The sequence below is a fragment of the Coenobita brevimanus genome, chromosome 89 (assembly GCF_032717465.1).
Source record: "Coenobita brevimanus isolate Jiangsu-jjx chromosome 89, ASM3271746v2, whole genome shotgun sequence".
In the NCBI taxonomy this organism is placed as follows: Eukaryota; Metazoa; Arthropoda; class Malacostraca; order Decapoda; family Coenobitidae; genus Coenobita; species Coenobita brevimanus.
Window position 1 is genome coordinate 28,783,492 of NC_137042.1, and position 16,910 is coordinate 28,800,401.

General features: G+C 37.8%; 1 protein-coding gene across 2 annotated transcripts in view; it reads right to left on the minus strand.

The window, feature by feature from the left end:
- Window positions 1-16,910, minus strand: part of unc-104 (kinesin family member unc-104) — a 212,168-nt gene that overhangs the window by 98,282 nt on the left and 96,976 nt on the right. For both annotated transcript variants that reach the window (XM_080281497.1, XM_080281498.1), the window contains exons 4-12: window positions 14,145-14,223; window positions 11,190-11,356; window positions 10,230-10,408; window positions 8,124-8,244; window positions 7,654-7,788; window positions 6,647-6,810; window positions 4,223-4,362; window positions 3,658-3,720; window positions 28-147 (exon numbers count right to left, since the gene is read on the minus strand). In XM_080281497.1, coding sequence (XP_080137623.1) covers window positions 28-147; window positions 3,658-3,720; window positions 4,223-4,362; window positions 6,647-6,810; window positions 7,654-7,788; window positions 8,124-8,244; window positions 10,230-10,408; window positions 11,190-11,356; window positions 14,145-14,223 — 1,168 coding nt within the window. The remainder of the gene's footprint in view (window positions 1-27; window positions 148-3,657; window positions 3,721-4,222; window positions 4,363-6,646; window positions 6,811-7,653; window positions 7,789-8,123; window positions 8,245-10,229; window positions 10,409-11,189; window positions 11,357-14,144; window positions 14,224-16,910) is intronic.

The following is a 16,910-nucleotide window of genomic DNA, read 5'->3' on the forward strand; positions in this document are numbered from 1 at the left end:
CACACACACACACACACACACACTGACCAGCTATGAGTTTTTCGTTGACTTGAAGCTGATCAACTGCATCCTCGGCCACAGTTGAGACTGGAGAGGTGATCTGTGGTGTCTCCTTGCCATTGTTAATGACACGTGTTATCTCCTGGCCTGAGGGAAGAGTCAGGTATTGTTAGTCCTTGTTATAAAATGTCTTGTTTTATGTTATTGCTATTAACCTCTTCAATCCAATGGTGCATTTATTATCTCATTCATGTTACCTCCAGATATTTCATTCTACTAGGGAAATGTAATTAATAATAAAGGGGTTAAATAAGAATGTAACTAACTCCTTCGGTTTAAAGGAATCTCCACTAAACTGAATAAAATAATCTGGAGTGAGCACGAATAAATATGTCATTAGATTAATGGACTATGATTAATAAAAACTATGGAATGAGTGCCTATAAAAGTCCTACTGCTTCCCAGTGTTATTTTCTATGTCTCTCCCAATTTACAGTACCACTTGTATGGAACTGTCGTTATATTTTGGAAAGCCTTCCTGGCTTGTAACGAGGATTTCCTTTACTGAGCAATAATGTAGGAATGAGCTAACAGTTGATCAGAAACAAAATATTTGCAAATTATAAAATAAGTGCTGTACTATTAGTGTTAAAATGATAAAGAAATGAGGTAGCTTAGCAACAACAATATTAATTAAAAAGTTGAGTAACATTACAAAACAATATGCTATTTCAATGCACACAAAATGCAACAAAAGTAGCTGTAAAGTATAATTTAACTCCCTGCATCATTTATACAAATAAGGAATATATCAACGGAATAAAAATTCAATGAAATTACATGTCAAACTCGTCCAGTGACAATAATAGTATAGGACAATTACACTAATGAATAAGGACACAATTAATTGAAGAATAAAAGAACCATAATGAACAACAACAAAAATGCAATTAAGAATAGAGTACTGTATACCAGAGACAGGAGACATTCACATCATTCACTTCTATCGACCTGTGCTTAACTTATAAAACTGAATTAAAACAACAGAAACTGTATTTTCTAACAAGATGGTGATACAGAATTTTCATAATAGTTTTGTGATAATAAACAAAAACATTACTGTTCTTTTATCACTGTGCCCTTTTTAAGCAAACCCCTAAAAAACATGTAAAGCTTTCCACGTGTTTCTAGTAATATGACTAACCCTGATAATGACTATGAAGGGAAGATCAATGACATACCAGCAATTTTAATTCAGTTAACACTGAATATTTAAGCAAAGATGGTTTATAAGATACAATATTTTATGTGAAGAACTAAGATATTCTCCCCCATTCCCTCCTCCCCAGGATACTTACTGAAAACCTGTGAAATGGCAAAAAGTGTAAAAGTTAAGTAATGGTATTTGACTTAAAAGGTAGATATCATGTATAAACATTCATTCACATCCACACTGAGTAGAATCAAATGAATCACCAAGCAAAGCAGCTCAGAAGCATGTGAGGAGCAATATGATAACTACAGTATTGATACAGCTTAGTGACCGTGTATCTGATATAAATAGAAATGAGATAAAAAAAAAAAAAGGTTCAGTGGAGTAATAACTCCACAAACACAACATTGTGGTAACAGAGAATGTAAGACACCATAAAGCATGTAAAAAAAAAATGCAATACGTGTCATGTTACGTTACATTGTTACATTACATTTAGAAACCACTGAACATGCTATCATGTAAAGGTCCTTTCACTTGATGGATAAAGGAATTTGTATCGACCCACAAAATCTTTTGAAAGACATGAAGGTATCATAGATTAGACTGGCATCTGCAAGGTATTTATGGTAGGTTAACTGAATCTATTATTCTCATAAGACTACAACATTATAATTTTATCTTTGGAAATGAAGAATTAGCACCATCCCAACATATTTCACCATTCTGAAAAAAAAAAAAAAAAAAAAGTGAAAGGGTCAGTGTTTGATATTTTTATATAAGGTATATCGTGACTTTCTTTGGGATGCACAACTTTTGCAAGTATTAAGCCTTTGGTGTCATCTTTCTGAACGACCAAATAAAAAAGACAGGTGTAAGTTTAATTTCTAATCGTACACTGCATATAAAAAAACAATAAACTATTTTTGTGAACTCAAAGCTAAGTCTTCTTGGAAACTTTTAATCTGTAAAAACTTGTTAACTAGAAATAAATAAACAAATTAAATGATAAAACATCCAAGTCCCTGTACACAAGTTCTGACAACTGACTCCAAGGGAACAGGAGGCCACTGACATTAGAGGTCACAAACAGAAAGGGTAAATTAGGGAAGGGACGAATGAGGGCTGTACTTTCATAATCATGAAACTTAAGGCTGCAAAACTTTTACAGCACCTGGTTTCACTTCAGGTGTTGTGCAGTACTAACCATATACCCATTAGTTAAAACTTAGTTTCCCATTACTATGATCTCATTATACTGCTAAACAGCCAATATTCAAGCAGCACAACAGTTACTCTTAAAAAAAATGAAGTACCTGTACCTAGATATACTTTCAGTCAAAGGTCTCAGTGATTCACTCCTACTTACTGCTTTGTTTTCATACGACCCAAATTATAATTTTTGGAAAAGGAACTTCCTAATTCCACCTAAATAAATTTATATTAATTTTCATTGTACTAAAAGTAACATCATCATCATCATCATCTACTTCATATAAACCAAATTTTCCAGAAAATCCACTATAATGATGCAAATAAAACATTACACCATGTAACATGACATAACAGAGGCATATGTATATGATAATTTTGTTTAAAACAACTGTTAAGAAAAAACCACTACAATATAATATCTATAAAAATCTTGGTAACATGGTGAAAGGCTTGGCTGCAGCACCAAAATTAAAAGCATACTGCTCTTTGGCATCCAATAATTTCAAATAAGATAATTTCAGAATGAAAATAAGATATGTCAGCAAACAAAAATATAACAAATACCTGTGGTAATCAACTGACAAACTGTCAAGATTACATCATCTAAGCAAGTGAAATGAAAATAAACAAATGAGCGCCGGCCAAAGTCCAACACCTCAAACGTGCAGTGTGGTGGTACATAGTTCCCTATTCACATCAGCGGAATAAATTAAGACTTCCTCAGAGTAAGCAGGAGAGTTTTTTTTGGTGCACCTCAAGCCAAAATATTACATACTGAGCAAAGGTGAGAGTCTACTTAAAAGCTGGTAATGACCGCAAAGTGCACCACCCAAGCAGGAACTGGTAATTTCTTTTCAGTCAACAATTTGTGATTTTCTGTTTAAGATTTTGAATAAGTCAAATGTATTTTCTCATGAATGATAATGCATGCACTGATCTTACAGCCACACACTGCATTTCCATTGCTATTGAAGGCTCAGTGCACATCAATTTCTAGCGAATCAGATTCATTTTCTCCGACAAATTGACCATGGTGGGGGAGTTCGGACACCTGACTCTGGCCTAATAGTGCACCTTGGGCAAAACAGTCAATGAGCAATGCAGGGGCACCCTATAAAAAAGGGGCAGACCAAAGAAAAAATATAGAGCAAAATGGCTTGAGCAAGGGGTTGCCAGCTAAACATGGCCGAGAGCGTGGGCACAACGGGTGGTGACGGCAGGTTACTTACATGGCCCCAAGTCAGCAGGACGGTTGTCAATGTTGCAGTTGTTGACCTTGTTATTCTGCCCAGCTGTAGGTGGCATTAGGGAGAAAATGGCACCCACATTAGGTCAGCCCTTCAGTCACCACTGCTGACAACAGTTGCTGGCACCTTCCTTGGTTAACTTACTGTACTGGTGCTTAGGAATCATGACAAGTGACCCAATTTGTGCACTGGCTATAGCAGAGCCTCACTCTAGCAATACTCTGATCAAAATTATCGTAAGTCTCAACTGGCTGGAATGGTTCGAAAGTATAGTACAAGTTAAATACGCAGGGAAATTGCACAGGTTGTGTGTGTTGCCTTCATAAGTCACAAGTTTCTTTTTCAAGCCCCTCAGTACACTACAAGCATTATAAGGAAGAAAAACTAGGATTATTAAAAAAAAAAAAAAAAAAAAAAAAAAAATCGAATCATACAGTCACATCACGACCATGCCTGACAAGCAGGACAGTGGACATGTAAAATCAAGAACAGAGTACTGTGAGACTCCAAACTGCTTAATACAGTAGCAGAAGCTGAACAAACTCACCTTCCTGGACTTCAATGCCCTCCTGCTTGAGCAACTCTCGCAGTCGCTGTATCTCCTCCTTCAACTCACGGATCAATTTGGCATTAGCATCCTCATTGACAACGGCATTGCACCTGATCTGCTTGGCACGGTCAGCATACCTGTTGATTTATCACAAAGCATAAATGAAAGTACAAGGGTATTCATTATATTCCTCTGCCCCCTTGCATAAATGTCTGAACTAACCAAGGATATGATACACAAAAGGATAAAGCTACTTTTTACAGCTATTGACAGTGACCTTTAAGTATAATTAATAAAAATGTCTACTATATCAGTTACATGAAAGATTAATTCAACTGGCAAATATATCCTCTTTCTCCCTCCTCTGACACTGTTGTTTCTATACACTCTACATTACAGCCTACTACCACACAGTTATTTCATTCCTCTATATTGTTTCCCATCTTATTTGCTCATTAAATGTCCCCCCCATAACAACTAATTAACCTGTACCATCCCAGGCATTTTGCAATTTTATACCCACCCAATCCTGGACCAAAAATGTAAAAAAAATTTTATTGCAAAAAACAATCCAAAAGGACATATAAATCAAGGAAAAGCAAAAAAAAGTACTCCTTATAGGAAAAATAAGACCAAGATGGCCGTCCGTCATGTTTTTAGCCCTGTTTCCCAAGCTGTGAGCAATGTTTTCCCACCCAGCTGGGTGGGATGAGAGAGAATGGGGGAGGAGAAAGGAGGATTCCCCTTACTCAGTGTCCTCCACTGGCTCATATTCCTCCCCAGAAGAGTCATCCACACCTTTCTCTTCTGAAGAATCACCAAATGAAGGGACAGAAGGGTCCATGTGACGATTTCAACAGCCTCCTCCAACCCAATGACGCGGAAAAATGGCGTGATTTTCGCGACATCCTGATGCTCTGACGGACAGTGGCACACTGATGTTACCCACCCACGCAATACCAAACTCAGTACTACAACTGCTTGGACACAGTGTTGCCAATACATTAAGCTACTCCTTAGCAAAAAATAAGCTAGATTAAAGCAGTTTGAGGCGTCTTACAACGCTTGAATTTTGCTGTCGGCACCATCACGTTGCTGGGATTAATCGAGACATTTTGTACTGTCAGCACCATGCCGACAGCAGGATTGTACGGGTTAAAATTCTTCCTCTAAACAACCATCATTAATTGTCACCCACACAATCAAGACATTGAAATTCTTCCTCTAAACAACCATCTTTCTCTCATTCACTCAACATCAAATTCAATTAGCCCTCCCATCATCCAACCATCATCATTACATCATCCCTACCTCCATTTCAAATTTTCGTGTCCTTACAACTCATCTCACCAGCCAAACTCTTCATATCTCCCCAAACAATGAATTTATTCAGCCATCCCTTTTCCATTCTTCCTGGCCCTTATAATTATTAATTCCTCCTTCCATTCCATCAGCCTTTACAACCCATCTCGCTGTCCACATCCTTCATATCACCCCAAAAATACATATTTACTCATCCAATATATGACTTTCTAATCCTCACAGTTCTGCTATTTATTCATCTATTTCCTAACCCTCACTTTTCTGCTATTTATTCATCTGTCCATTCTACAAGCCTTGAATTTCATTCATCCCACACAACTTACTTAGCTATCCCAATATCATTCTTCCTGGTACTCACAGTAATGCAGTTTATTCACCTGTCCATTCTACTAGCCTTTGCAACCAATCTCACTATCCATTTACATCTACTACATTTCTTCCTCAAAGATAATACTGTATTTACTCACCCAAACCTGCATTATTCTTAATGGCTCTTCTGGTTCTACTGTGTATCCATGCATCCATCTTACGAGTACCTTCCTTTACAGCCCACCTAACTTCTCACCTCCTCCATGTCATTCTCAGCATAGTTACTCATCATCATCATCACCTAATCCAGGGTTGCCCCTTGAGAAGCGTAGGAGCCCGGGGATAGGCAAGTTGGTCCTGACATATAAGATGAGAGTGACTAGCCTCACTCATCCCTGAGTGGCATTACATGAACAATAAACCCCAACCACCCCTTGGATAGAAACCTGCACAGGCTCAATCCGATTGGCGCACCTTAATTGCCCACTAACCACGAGGTGCCATAATTTGGTTATGTGGTTACAACCCACCAAAGTAAATGGTTTCCTGGTATTCAGGAAACCAAATGGCTTGTCACTCAGTGTAGAGTCACCCATAGGTAAAAGAAGAGAAAAGAATGAAGGAAAGAAAGACAGAAGAGAGAGTGTAAAGTCACCCATAGGCAGAAACAAAGGGAAAGAATGAAGGAACTCATACATCTCAATATCATGCTCTGTACCCCTCACAATTCTGCTATTCATTCAACTATCCATTTTAACAGTCTTGCATTATCATTTATCACAACAGCACCTGAGGGTAGAGAGTGTCTCGTCATAGTTGATGTCAGCAGGTGAGATTGCAGCCACCATTGCAGTCTTGCTATTGCCTCCTAGGTTCTCTCGCAGAAGCCACGTTAACACTGAATCACGGTATGGAATGAACTCGGTCTTGCGTTTTTTGTTTGGTTTTGAAGCCTAGAGGGAAAGATGGCAGAGCAGCTGCATGTCAGATACTAAACACAAGATGTATACAGTGCAATGTTGTACAGAAAGTCCTTGTTATATGCTACCTTTTATGACAGCATTTCTTTGTTATTCAGTTCACAGTAATTTACAGAAAAATTGCCTATTAAAGTTTTACTGGTGCCTCTAAAGTATACTTATAACTTTCTTACTACTTATAGTAACAGCTGAATGAAGAACACTGTGATATTTTGGAACACACTCCTGATACAGTATATGACAAGGACTTATTATATAAACAAAAACTCTACTTCTCAAGTTTGATTCTTATACACAAACAAATGTAGTTAAAAGTGCAAAAAATATCAGCCAATGGTCTTATTTCAACAAAATAATCTGACATTATCTACAAGAGATTATAAAAAATCTCCCCATGTTGATGGGGTTATAATCAATGTCTCTAACCACTATAGCCTGGGAGTATCTTATCATAAATGAATAATATCAGCTGGTCTTTGAGAGAATAGTGTGGAACAGATGCAGGTGAATATATTAACAAGATGGGAATGAAATATTACAGCACTCTGTAACTGTGTTTGTACAGCAAAAACATTATTCCACAAAGTGACATATCAGACATAACAATACTGTACCTCCATTTGACTCATACTCCACACAATACACCATTGCCAACCCATAAAAAAAAGACATTTATCATACTGTGTAGACTCCATATAATGCACACACACACACACACACACACACACACACACACACACACACACACACACACACACACACATGCACACACACACACTCACAAAGGGGTAAATCAGTTGCTTAGTGTCATCTTACCACTTCAGCGAGGCCAGAGATGACTTTGCCAAGGGTAGTGAGGGACTTGTTGATATTAGCACCCTCTTTGAGTCGTGTACCCTTTGCCCCAGTGGAGTCAGCACGCTCAGACCCAGCTAAGTCAACCAACGAGATCTGTTAATATCCAGTGAATTAATAAGAATGTGTACAGGGAGTGAGAAAATGAAAGAAGTACAAATTTTAGAGTACAGTACAAAGGTGAAATGGGAAAAAAAAAAATGTATGGAATGGATATACAGCACTACACTGTACATGTATATATAGCACTGTACTGTACATATATAAATAAGGAAAGACATGCTATTTTATAGATTATCAAAAGACTTGCCTACAACAATAACACTTAGAAAATCCAAAATGGTTTTTAATATCACAGCACAGCAGTGAATATGCTACTGTCATAACCCCAAAAGTAAGAAAAAAAATGTAAGGACATAACATTACATTACCTTAGAAACACGTTCAGTGGAAAGTTTGGTTGTTGAGTCACATCGGCGCTGGGTCAACACAATAGTGAAGACAGCATGTGACCGGGAGGATGTCTCATTCATGTTGGTGGCTGCTACCGTTCTGCAATCATGGTAGTACAGTAAATCAGTGACTGCTGTATTCACAACTTCTAACTAGTGAAGATAGGTCTGGTGTAGATGGATACGTTTGAGGACAATGGTTTTAAAGGTGCTGTATAGATGTGAAGCATGGGGCTTAAAAGAAAGGAACTATAAATAGTTTGAAATTTTATAAATAAAATGCTTAATTTTTATGAATGAGTGAGTAACAACACAGTACGTGAGGAGTGTGGAAGCAGATACAGTTATGATATAATGGGCTGAGAAGGTTGTGTTGGTGGTGGTAAGATCATATGAGAGAATGAATGAAGAGTATGGTTATGAGATGAGTGACTAAAAAAAAAAAAAAAAAAAGCCAATCACAAATATTGAGTGAAGAAAGGTGAGTAGAAAAAGGTGAAATGATTGTGTAAAAGGGGTTTTGAATCACAAATGTCTAAGCATCCATGAAGGTGAAAGATATGTACTACCAAGGCAGACTGAATTTAACTGATTTATGGAGGATGATCTGCTGTCAAAGGAGGTATATAGGGCCAAATCTGCATCTCAGAGACTTTAACTGAATAACCTAAATGGTGCTGAAAGGAAAAGTGTGGTATTTCAATTGGCAAATCAGATGAAGAGGGGAAAACAGATATAACATAGGTAATGAAATTAAGGAAAGGTAGTTGTGGACAATGAGGATATCAATGATGACTGGAGAGAGTATTTATAACCCATTACAACCGGCAGCTGAATGAGGACCTTGGCTGGAACAAGGAAAGTTTGGAGTCAGTGGATAAAGTGTTTGGCCTTTGGTTTTTGATTGATGCTGCTACTGTAAGCAAGGCAATAGGCAGAATGCAGTAAGGAAAAGCAGCGGATGTGTCTGGGTTGACTGCTGAAATGTTGCAGGAGATATACAGGTAGGAGCGGGTTCAGATGCTATTTTGATAATCACTCAGGGATGAGTGAGGCTGGTCACTCTCATCTTAAATGTCAGGACCAACTTGCCTTGCCCCAGGCTCCTACACTCCTCATGGGGCAACACAGGATTAGATGATGAATGAATGAATGAAGATGTGAGTGTAGTGTCCCAGATGACTGGCTAAAGAGTATGATTGTAAATGTGTACAATGGGAAGGGTGATGCCCTGGTATGATAATAATTATTATAGAGGTAAAACACTTTCGGACCAGATAATGAAGGTAATGGTAATGGTGAGGGACCCTGAAGGTATGATAAGGGAAAGAGTGAATAAAAATGAGAGATGCAGTTTGAGTTTATGCCAGGCATAGGGACCACTGCCATATTCATGGTTGGACAGCTTCGGGAAAAATATATTTGAAAGAAAAGGGAGCTGTACTTTGTTCCTGTTGATTTGGAGAAGGCCTCTGACAGAGTCCTTAGTGGGATCGAGGAGTTGCTGGTTAAAGTGGTTATAGCTTTGCATGTGGGTGCTTGCGCCCAGGTAAAGGTAAATGGAGATCTGAGTGACAAGTTTTCCATGAATGCTGGTATGATCGAAGAGTGGCTGGTTAGAGTGGTTACAGTTATATATGTGGGTGCTTGCACCCAGATGATGGTAAATGGAGGTTTGAGTGACAAGTTTTCTGTGAAAGGTCATGTGCATCAGGGGTCAATCTTGACCCCCTTATTGTTTGTCACAGAGCTTGAAGTTCTCTCTTGTGACTTCAGAAATGGACTCCCATCAGAGATGTTGTATGCTGATGACCTGGTGTTGTTTGCACAGAATGAAAGGGAGGCGAAGGAAAGATTTGGGAAGTGGAGAGACAGAATGGGACACAAGGGTTTGAGAATAAATGCTGAGAAAACAAAAGTGATGATGTCTTGGGCGGGTGGCAGTACTGTCAAAGCAGAGAAGAGAATGGCCATGTGCAGCTTGCCACAAGGATGTGGGAAGTAGCCCCATTATTTGTGCAGTGTTTGTGACAAGTGGGTGCATAAGAGATGTAGTGGTATTAGTGGTGGGCTGCGAAATCTCACCTAGCCTTGTTGCCTTCATCAATGAGATTCTGAATGTCCTCATAGCTCATGACAGCCAGCTTGGCAAGGTCCTCCACGTAGGGTCCCAACAATGGATGTTCTCGCACACGAAGGTTGTTTTGTTTCTTGGGGTTCAGCAGGTCACGCACTCGCTCACAGTAAATTTCCATGTAACTCACCTGAAAGATTGTGGTTCTGAATATTTCTGTGTATAGAAATATACACTCCTTATATGTGCTCTCTCTCTCTCTCTCTCTCTCTCTCTCTCTCTCTCTCTCTTTTTTAACAGATTCACCTTAAAATAACATCAGTGTGCATTCCACTGCTACCACTAAAGCTGATTTGTCAGGTTCCCACACTTTACAGGGCCATTTGAAAAAATTGTGACATTCTGAAACACATCCCTAACTTAAAATGAAGACTAGCTGTATTGCAATACTAGTATGCTTTCATTAATATAACCCTACAATTTCCTACTGAATAATAATTATGGTTGATTATCCTCCTCTTTTAATGTACTACAAATCTTTATCACAAAGATACTGTTTCTACAACCCACATCCTCTCCATTGCCACTGTCCAGGTATATAAATGTCCCTCATCTATTTCCTTATTCCCTCTAAGAAGGATGGTGGAGTACAGGAAGAAAGTAACTTCAATGTGCAGTCAACCAGGTTTATATTCAGATGAGCTGATGGCCAGAACAACAATATATGACAAGAAACAAAATGTGAAGAGGCTTGATTGATTATTTAATTTCTTTCTTTCTTTATTTACTTTTTGTCTCACATGAACAATGTCAGACAATACATCATGTTCCTCATTTACTAGGGTACTTATTTTTGTTATGTACACTGGTTTGATCACCACTAAAAGAAATAAAAATTTCAAGAAAGATAAGTGAAACATAATTCACTGCTATGGTTGACACAAAATATGCCTCCTTAAACTAGCACATACTTCAACTGAGTACTGGAGTTCTTCATCAGTACAGTCAGTAACCCTGCTGAACATGTCCTTGCAAATAAGTGGTATTATGCCCTCCTGCCCTTCCTCCTGTTTGCCCATCATGGTATAGGATTTCCCTGCCCCAGTCTGGCCATATGCAAAAATGCATACGTTATAGCCTGAAAAAAGAAACACACTGGGTTAATATTTACTTAGTATGGAACATAAATGAAACTGAGTACAATACTGACAGTAAAACCTTGCCATACCAGACTAACTGGGAGAGAATCTAAGCACCACCTTCATTCCTTCTTATACCAACTAACTAAATTATGTTTACCACCACTCTTCCTTTAATCATTCCCATTCATCAGTTTTCAATACAGTCTTTCTATTCACCCCCCATTGCTGTTTCATCTGTCAGTATTATATCTTTTCGATCTCTCAACATTTTCTCAATTTCTCCCTCATCCAGATCTACACCTCTGGAATTCCTTCCAAAATAATATCTGATTTCATCTGAACTCCTTCCTTGCAACTATGCCAACAACTTCTTTCTCTCTTGAACTGTTCTTTCTACAGGTGCTAACACTGACCACCACACCAGCACACTATTCTTTTAAGCTGACACTCTGGCAACACTATACACACAAATCATTAATATTCATAAACTCCTGTCTGAAAATTATTTCACCCTCAGAAATATATCATATCTTGAAGCAATTTCTCCATTTCAGGTACAGTAATTTTATAAACCATAAAACAAGAGGGGGTGACAAACTCATTTAATGGTTAAGATATATATATATATACAATTTATATACAGTACTTACAATAATATTGTCTGTGTCTTAAGGATTTAAAACAAATGTCTCAAGCTTGACAAAATACTCATGATGAATTATTATCTCTGTGAAAACCATGATGATAATAAGTTCTATTACTTCCATAAATAATTTCAGGATGCACAAATAGCCAGAAAATTTTTATGCAAAAATAAATGTTTAATGGATGTAGCCTATAAAAGTGGTAATTTCCGATGAAAGCTGAACAAAACCAATGTAAAAATCCACTCATAACAGACTGAAAGACACAGGCAGGGAGAAAATCCAATTAACCCCTGCTGGGTTTACTCTTTGTATGGTGGTTTAATTCCCTTGGGTAACTGATTTATAACCAATGTAAATTGTATCTCATTTGAGGCTTGCATTTTGGGCCATGAAGACCTTCACTGTGCCTCATAATGGGTCTGCAGCTTAGCAAGGGTTAAGGAAGAAGGTTCTAGCATTGATATGTTGTGTACACAAAAGACCGAGAACACTAGAGACTCATGCTATAGAAAATAACAAACAAGAAAGGTGAGTGTGTGTACCCGGACAGATATTGCATGTCCAGTGTACTGAGGGAGTGATGCAAAGAGTTCAAAGTAGTGTATGAAAAAGATACAACACTGCAATGGACATAAAGGGTTTGAAGGGAGTCAGTGAGGGTGAAGTTAATGAGATAAAAGGCCTTTATTTCTATGCTATTAAAAAGGGTTGGAAGTGGTGGCCTGCTAACACAAGCACTACTCCATAAGGAGACAGATAAGGCCCTGTGCAATGTAAATAAGTGAATACTGTTCAAGACAGCACAGTGTCTGCACAACACACTCAACCTTAGATGCTACTTTTGCAAGTAGGAGTAAAGTAACATGATACTGTATCCAGATGAAAGATCTCAAGAAAAAGCAACCTAATATAGATAGATTTAAACATGCCATCTGATTCAAACACTTCATGCAAACAGTGGGTGTAAGGGACTGCACACAACTGGAAGCAATAACTTGGCTTTTATTTTTGCAGTACAAGAGACAAATATCTTGTCACTGTTTAGGTAAAGTACCTGAAATATACTTACACTGATGGTTCAAACAGATTTTGTGTTAAGTAATTCTTCAGTACTATGCTGATAGTTACATGTATACAAGTCTGATATGGCAAGCTGCTCTACCAGCTAGGCATCATCTAAAAAAATGTTTCCATGTTTGATGGACGGCATATCCCACACATACTGTACATAAACAAATAAATGAAAGAAAAGCATTCAGGAACCGAGTGCTAATCGCCCACCAGAATATGCTGTTGGCCAAGTTACAAACTACTTACAACCCAAATGTGAAGAAAATTCGCAAAACTCTACGGAATTCAGTCACCGCATTAAAAAAAAAAAAAAAAAAAAAACCAATCCATATTAAAGAAACTAGTTGACCTTTGGCAGCCATTTTGGTGATCTTGACCTTGACCCCGAGTCCCAATTTTAGAACTTGTCCAAGATTTTGGTCGTATATTGAAACCCTGAAGGTTTCATGTTGATAGCTCAAGCTGTTCATGAGATACAATGATACTAAAGGTGGGTGATAAAAAGTAGTTGACCTTTGGAAGCCATTCTGGTGACCATGACCTTGATCCCGAGTGCCCATTTTCAAACTCGTCCAAGATTTTGGCCATATCTTGATGCCCTGAAGGTTTCATTTTGATAGCTCAAGCCGTTCATGAGATATGATGGTAGCAGATACACACACACATACACCGACAAACACACAGGCATGGACACAAACATTACCGTTCCGCCTTGCTAAAGGCGGGTGATAAAAAATAAACAAACAAATAAAAGTCTAACACTGTACATGATGCCTGACTTAGAAAAACAAAATAAGTATAACGAGATGTCTCCCTCATACCATGATACTTCTTTAGTAATCATAATTAAATGTCTTGTTCATATGAGTGATATCCAAAATTTTTACTAGGTCAATAAGAAATTATGCAAAAATTTACATATCCCCCAAAAGATACACTTTTTTTTTCTTTTAGTGAAAGTAACCAACAACAATCACTGAACCATAACTGTTGTAGAAAAAAAAAAAAAAAAAAAAAAAAAAAAAAAAAAAAAAGTGTACTGTACACATAAATGACAAAAAGATACCTTCAAAGGCATGCTCCAGCATCTCCTCCCCAATGTCCCTGAACACATCCTTCTGGCAGGCAAAGTTGGGGTCACTTGTCTGCAAATGAGACAACAGGTATAAGTGTCCACACTTTACTTAATACATATATTTTCAATGATACACTACACTTTAAAGGGTATACTGATTCATTCTCTCTCTCTCTCACTCTCTCTCTCTCTCTCTGAATCTGGTGCCTGATTATGGAGTCATCATTCAAATTTGATACAATTATTTAAGAAACATGGTTATGCAGAGCAATTAATGAAAACAATGACACAGGGGACTGAACAGAGATAACTTATCACTCTCACAGTTATAGCTGTATTCTAGATGGTCTATCGTTTTGTAGCATCATTCTCTTACTTCTACTGTATATTAAACCTACTGCACCATTATGCTCTCTTTTATGTTATTTACATTTTCAAAGACATGGACTGCTGCAATCATGTACAAGAGTATGCAAAGGTGCAATATGCAAAATAAATTGTTAAGGAAGAGACACTACCAAGTCTCCTATGCCTCCTTGAATATGACCAAAACTGATGGGCACTGTCCATTACATAACTATGGTCTTCATCCTATGGTGGAAATCATACTGTATTTACTCAGTTTCTCCCTCTTTCTTTCTTTCTTTCTTTCTTCAGTACACTGTAATTTGGTACACTCCCTCCTCCAAACATTTTAGCCTTTTTTTTTTTTTCCCTTTAATGGGTTTTATGAAGTCAAAGGTAATGCCATACAAGGCAATGATATCTTTGAGAGTTACAGTAGATATTTTTAAAAGATCATTTTTATTAGTTTGGTAATGAATAACGAGTACTATACAACAGCCAATTTCAACCCACTAAAAGACTTTGTGAACATTCTCTCTTACAACTCTACAGCATCGTTCTATGTTATATATATGGACTGAGTAAGACCATAAAATCAAAGAAAAATATACATATATGAGGCAGGACCGAAAGAACATCCAGAGAAATAGATATTACATCCTTTCAATGCACATTAAAGTTTGTGATATTCATTGATCCATCTCAAACAAACCACTGCTGTTACAAGAAATAAATGAACATTACAATACATGGAAATGTAACCAAAACATTACACTGACATGGAGATGAAAACCATACAAACTGGATAACATCTCACTGCTAAGAGAATTTTTTTTTTTATAAACAGCACGATCTATAAAAAAAAAAAAAAAAAAAAAAAAAAAAAAAAAAAAACAAAGTTTTCAAGGCCAGGACTGTGGCTCATTTTTACGTTGGTAAGCTTCAGTAATCTCTCCCGGCAGGTGGGATTTGTGGATGGGGGTGGATGTGGCTGCAGAAGAGGATCTGGGTGTTGGAGGATTAGTGAACGGCCAGAGAGGAGGAGGAGGAGGAGGAGGAGGAGAGGGAGGGGGAGCAGGAGCAAACATGAGGGAAATGACAGTATTTGGATAAACATGAAGATTAGTATAATCTGTAACTGGGAGATGAAATATGAAAATTAATCAAATGGGAAGAAAGATCACACACACACACACACACACACACACACGTGAGGAAATGGGAGAGGAGAGGTGGAAAAATAAGGCCATTGAAGTAAATTAGAATATTACTGTCAGAATGATGGCCTTAAATAAGTTGCGTCCCAAGAGGTGACTGGAGGTTTTTCGATCATGCAGTGCTATCAAGGGAAGCAGGTTGGTCGTCTACCCTTACATATACAGAACAATGGTAGCCTAACCTCGGGCCCCTACATCTGCAAAGGGGAAACATTGGACTGACTATTACTGATGGTTTTTAATGTATGTAAAGATGTGAGATTAACTCTGTCAGTAGGGTGACATCCTTTCTAGTTTATTCTTGCTAGATTCTGACGATTTTAACTTAGAAAAGACCTGTAGCAATGAAGGAGTTAATGCGGGTTATATTTAGCTCCTCCAATTCGAAGAGTCTCTCCTAAGTCGAAATAAATCATCCATACATCTATCTATATACCTTGGTTGCTTCCCCAAAGAAAGGTAGATAGCCGAGACAGGACGACACACTACCAATTTACTCATCAACACACACATATTTATTCGCATCTTAGCCCCAAGGGGAGAAAGGAATGATCCTCACCGCACCACACAGCACAAGGGTCAACTGCGCGTGCAATCGACGACATCCGCAGCAGGACCCGACAGCAGAGTTGGTTTACCCCAGCCACATTATAATGGACCCATCCCCTTATCAATATCCATACACAGCAGGAATACATAGCAGGAATAAATCCATACACATCAGGGATAAAATGACAGCTGTCAACATTGTAAAGGGGTTGATGCAAAAGAAAACCATAGTACCAATGGGAATAAACAGGAAAAATAATAAAACCATGTAACTATTAAAAGACGCAGTAACGAAAACAAAAACTATGTTATGATAAAACTAAAGTATCATTATTAACCCACTTACTATGAGGCTTTCCATTTGAAGCATATCTCTGCCACCTCAGAAGATTTTATTCAACCCAGGAAAGATCTCGCATATTCATGGGACTGATTTAACATAGGGTATCTAACACCTTCCAGTTCAAAAAGTCTCTCTTAAACTTAATAAAATCGTAAGTTGCAAGTACAAAAGTTGCAAGACGTATTTAAGACATCAATAGTGGATGCATTAATAAAGATAAAAAAAAAAAAAAATGTGATAAAACTACGGGATATTAATGAAAAACTGAAAGAGGGAGGCGAAATGAGAGATGACGAGGAAAGC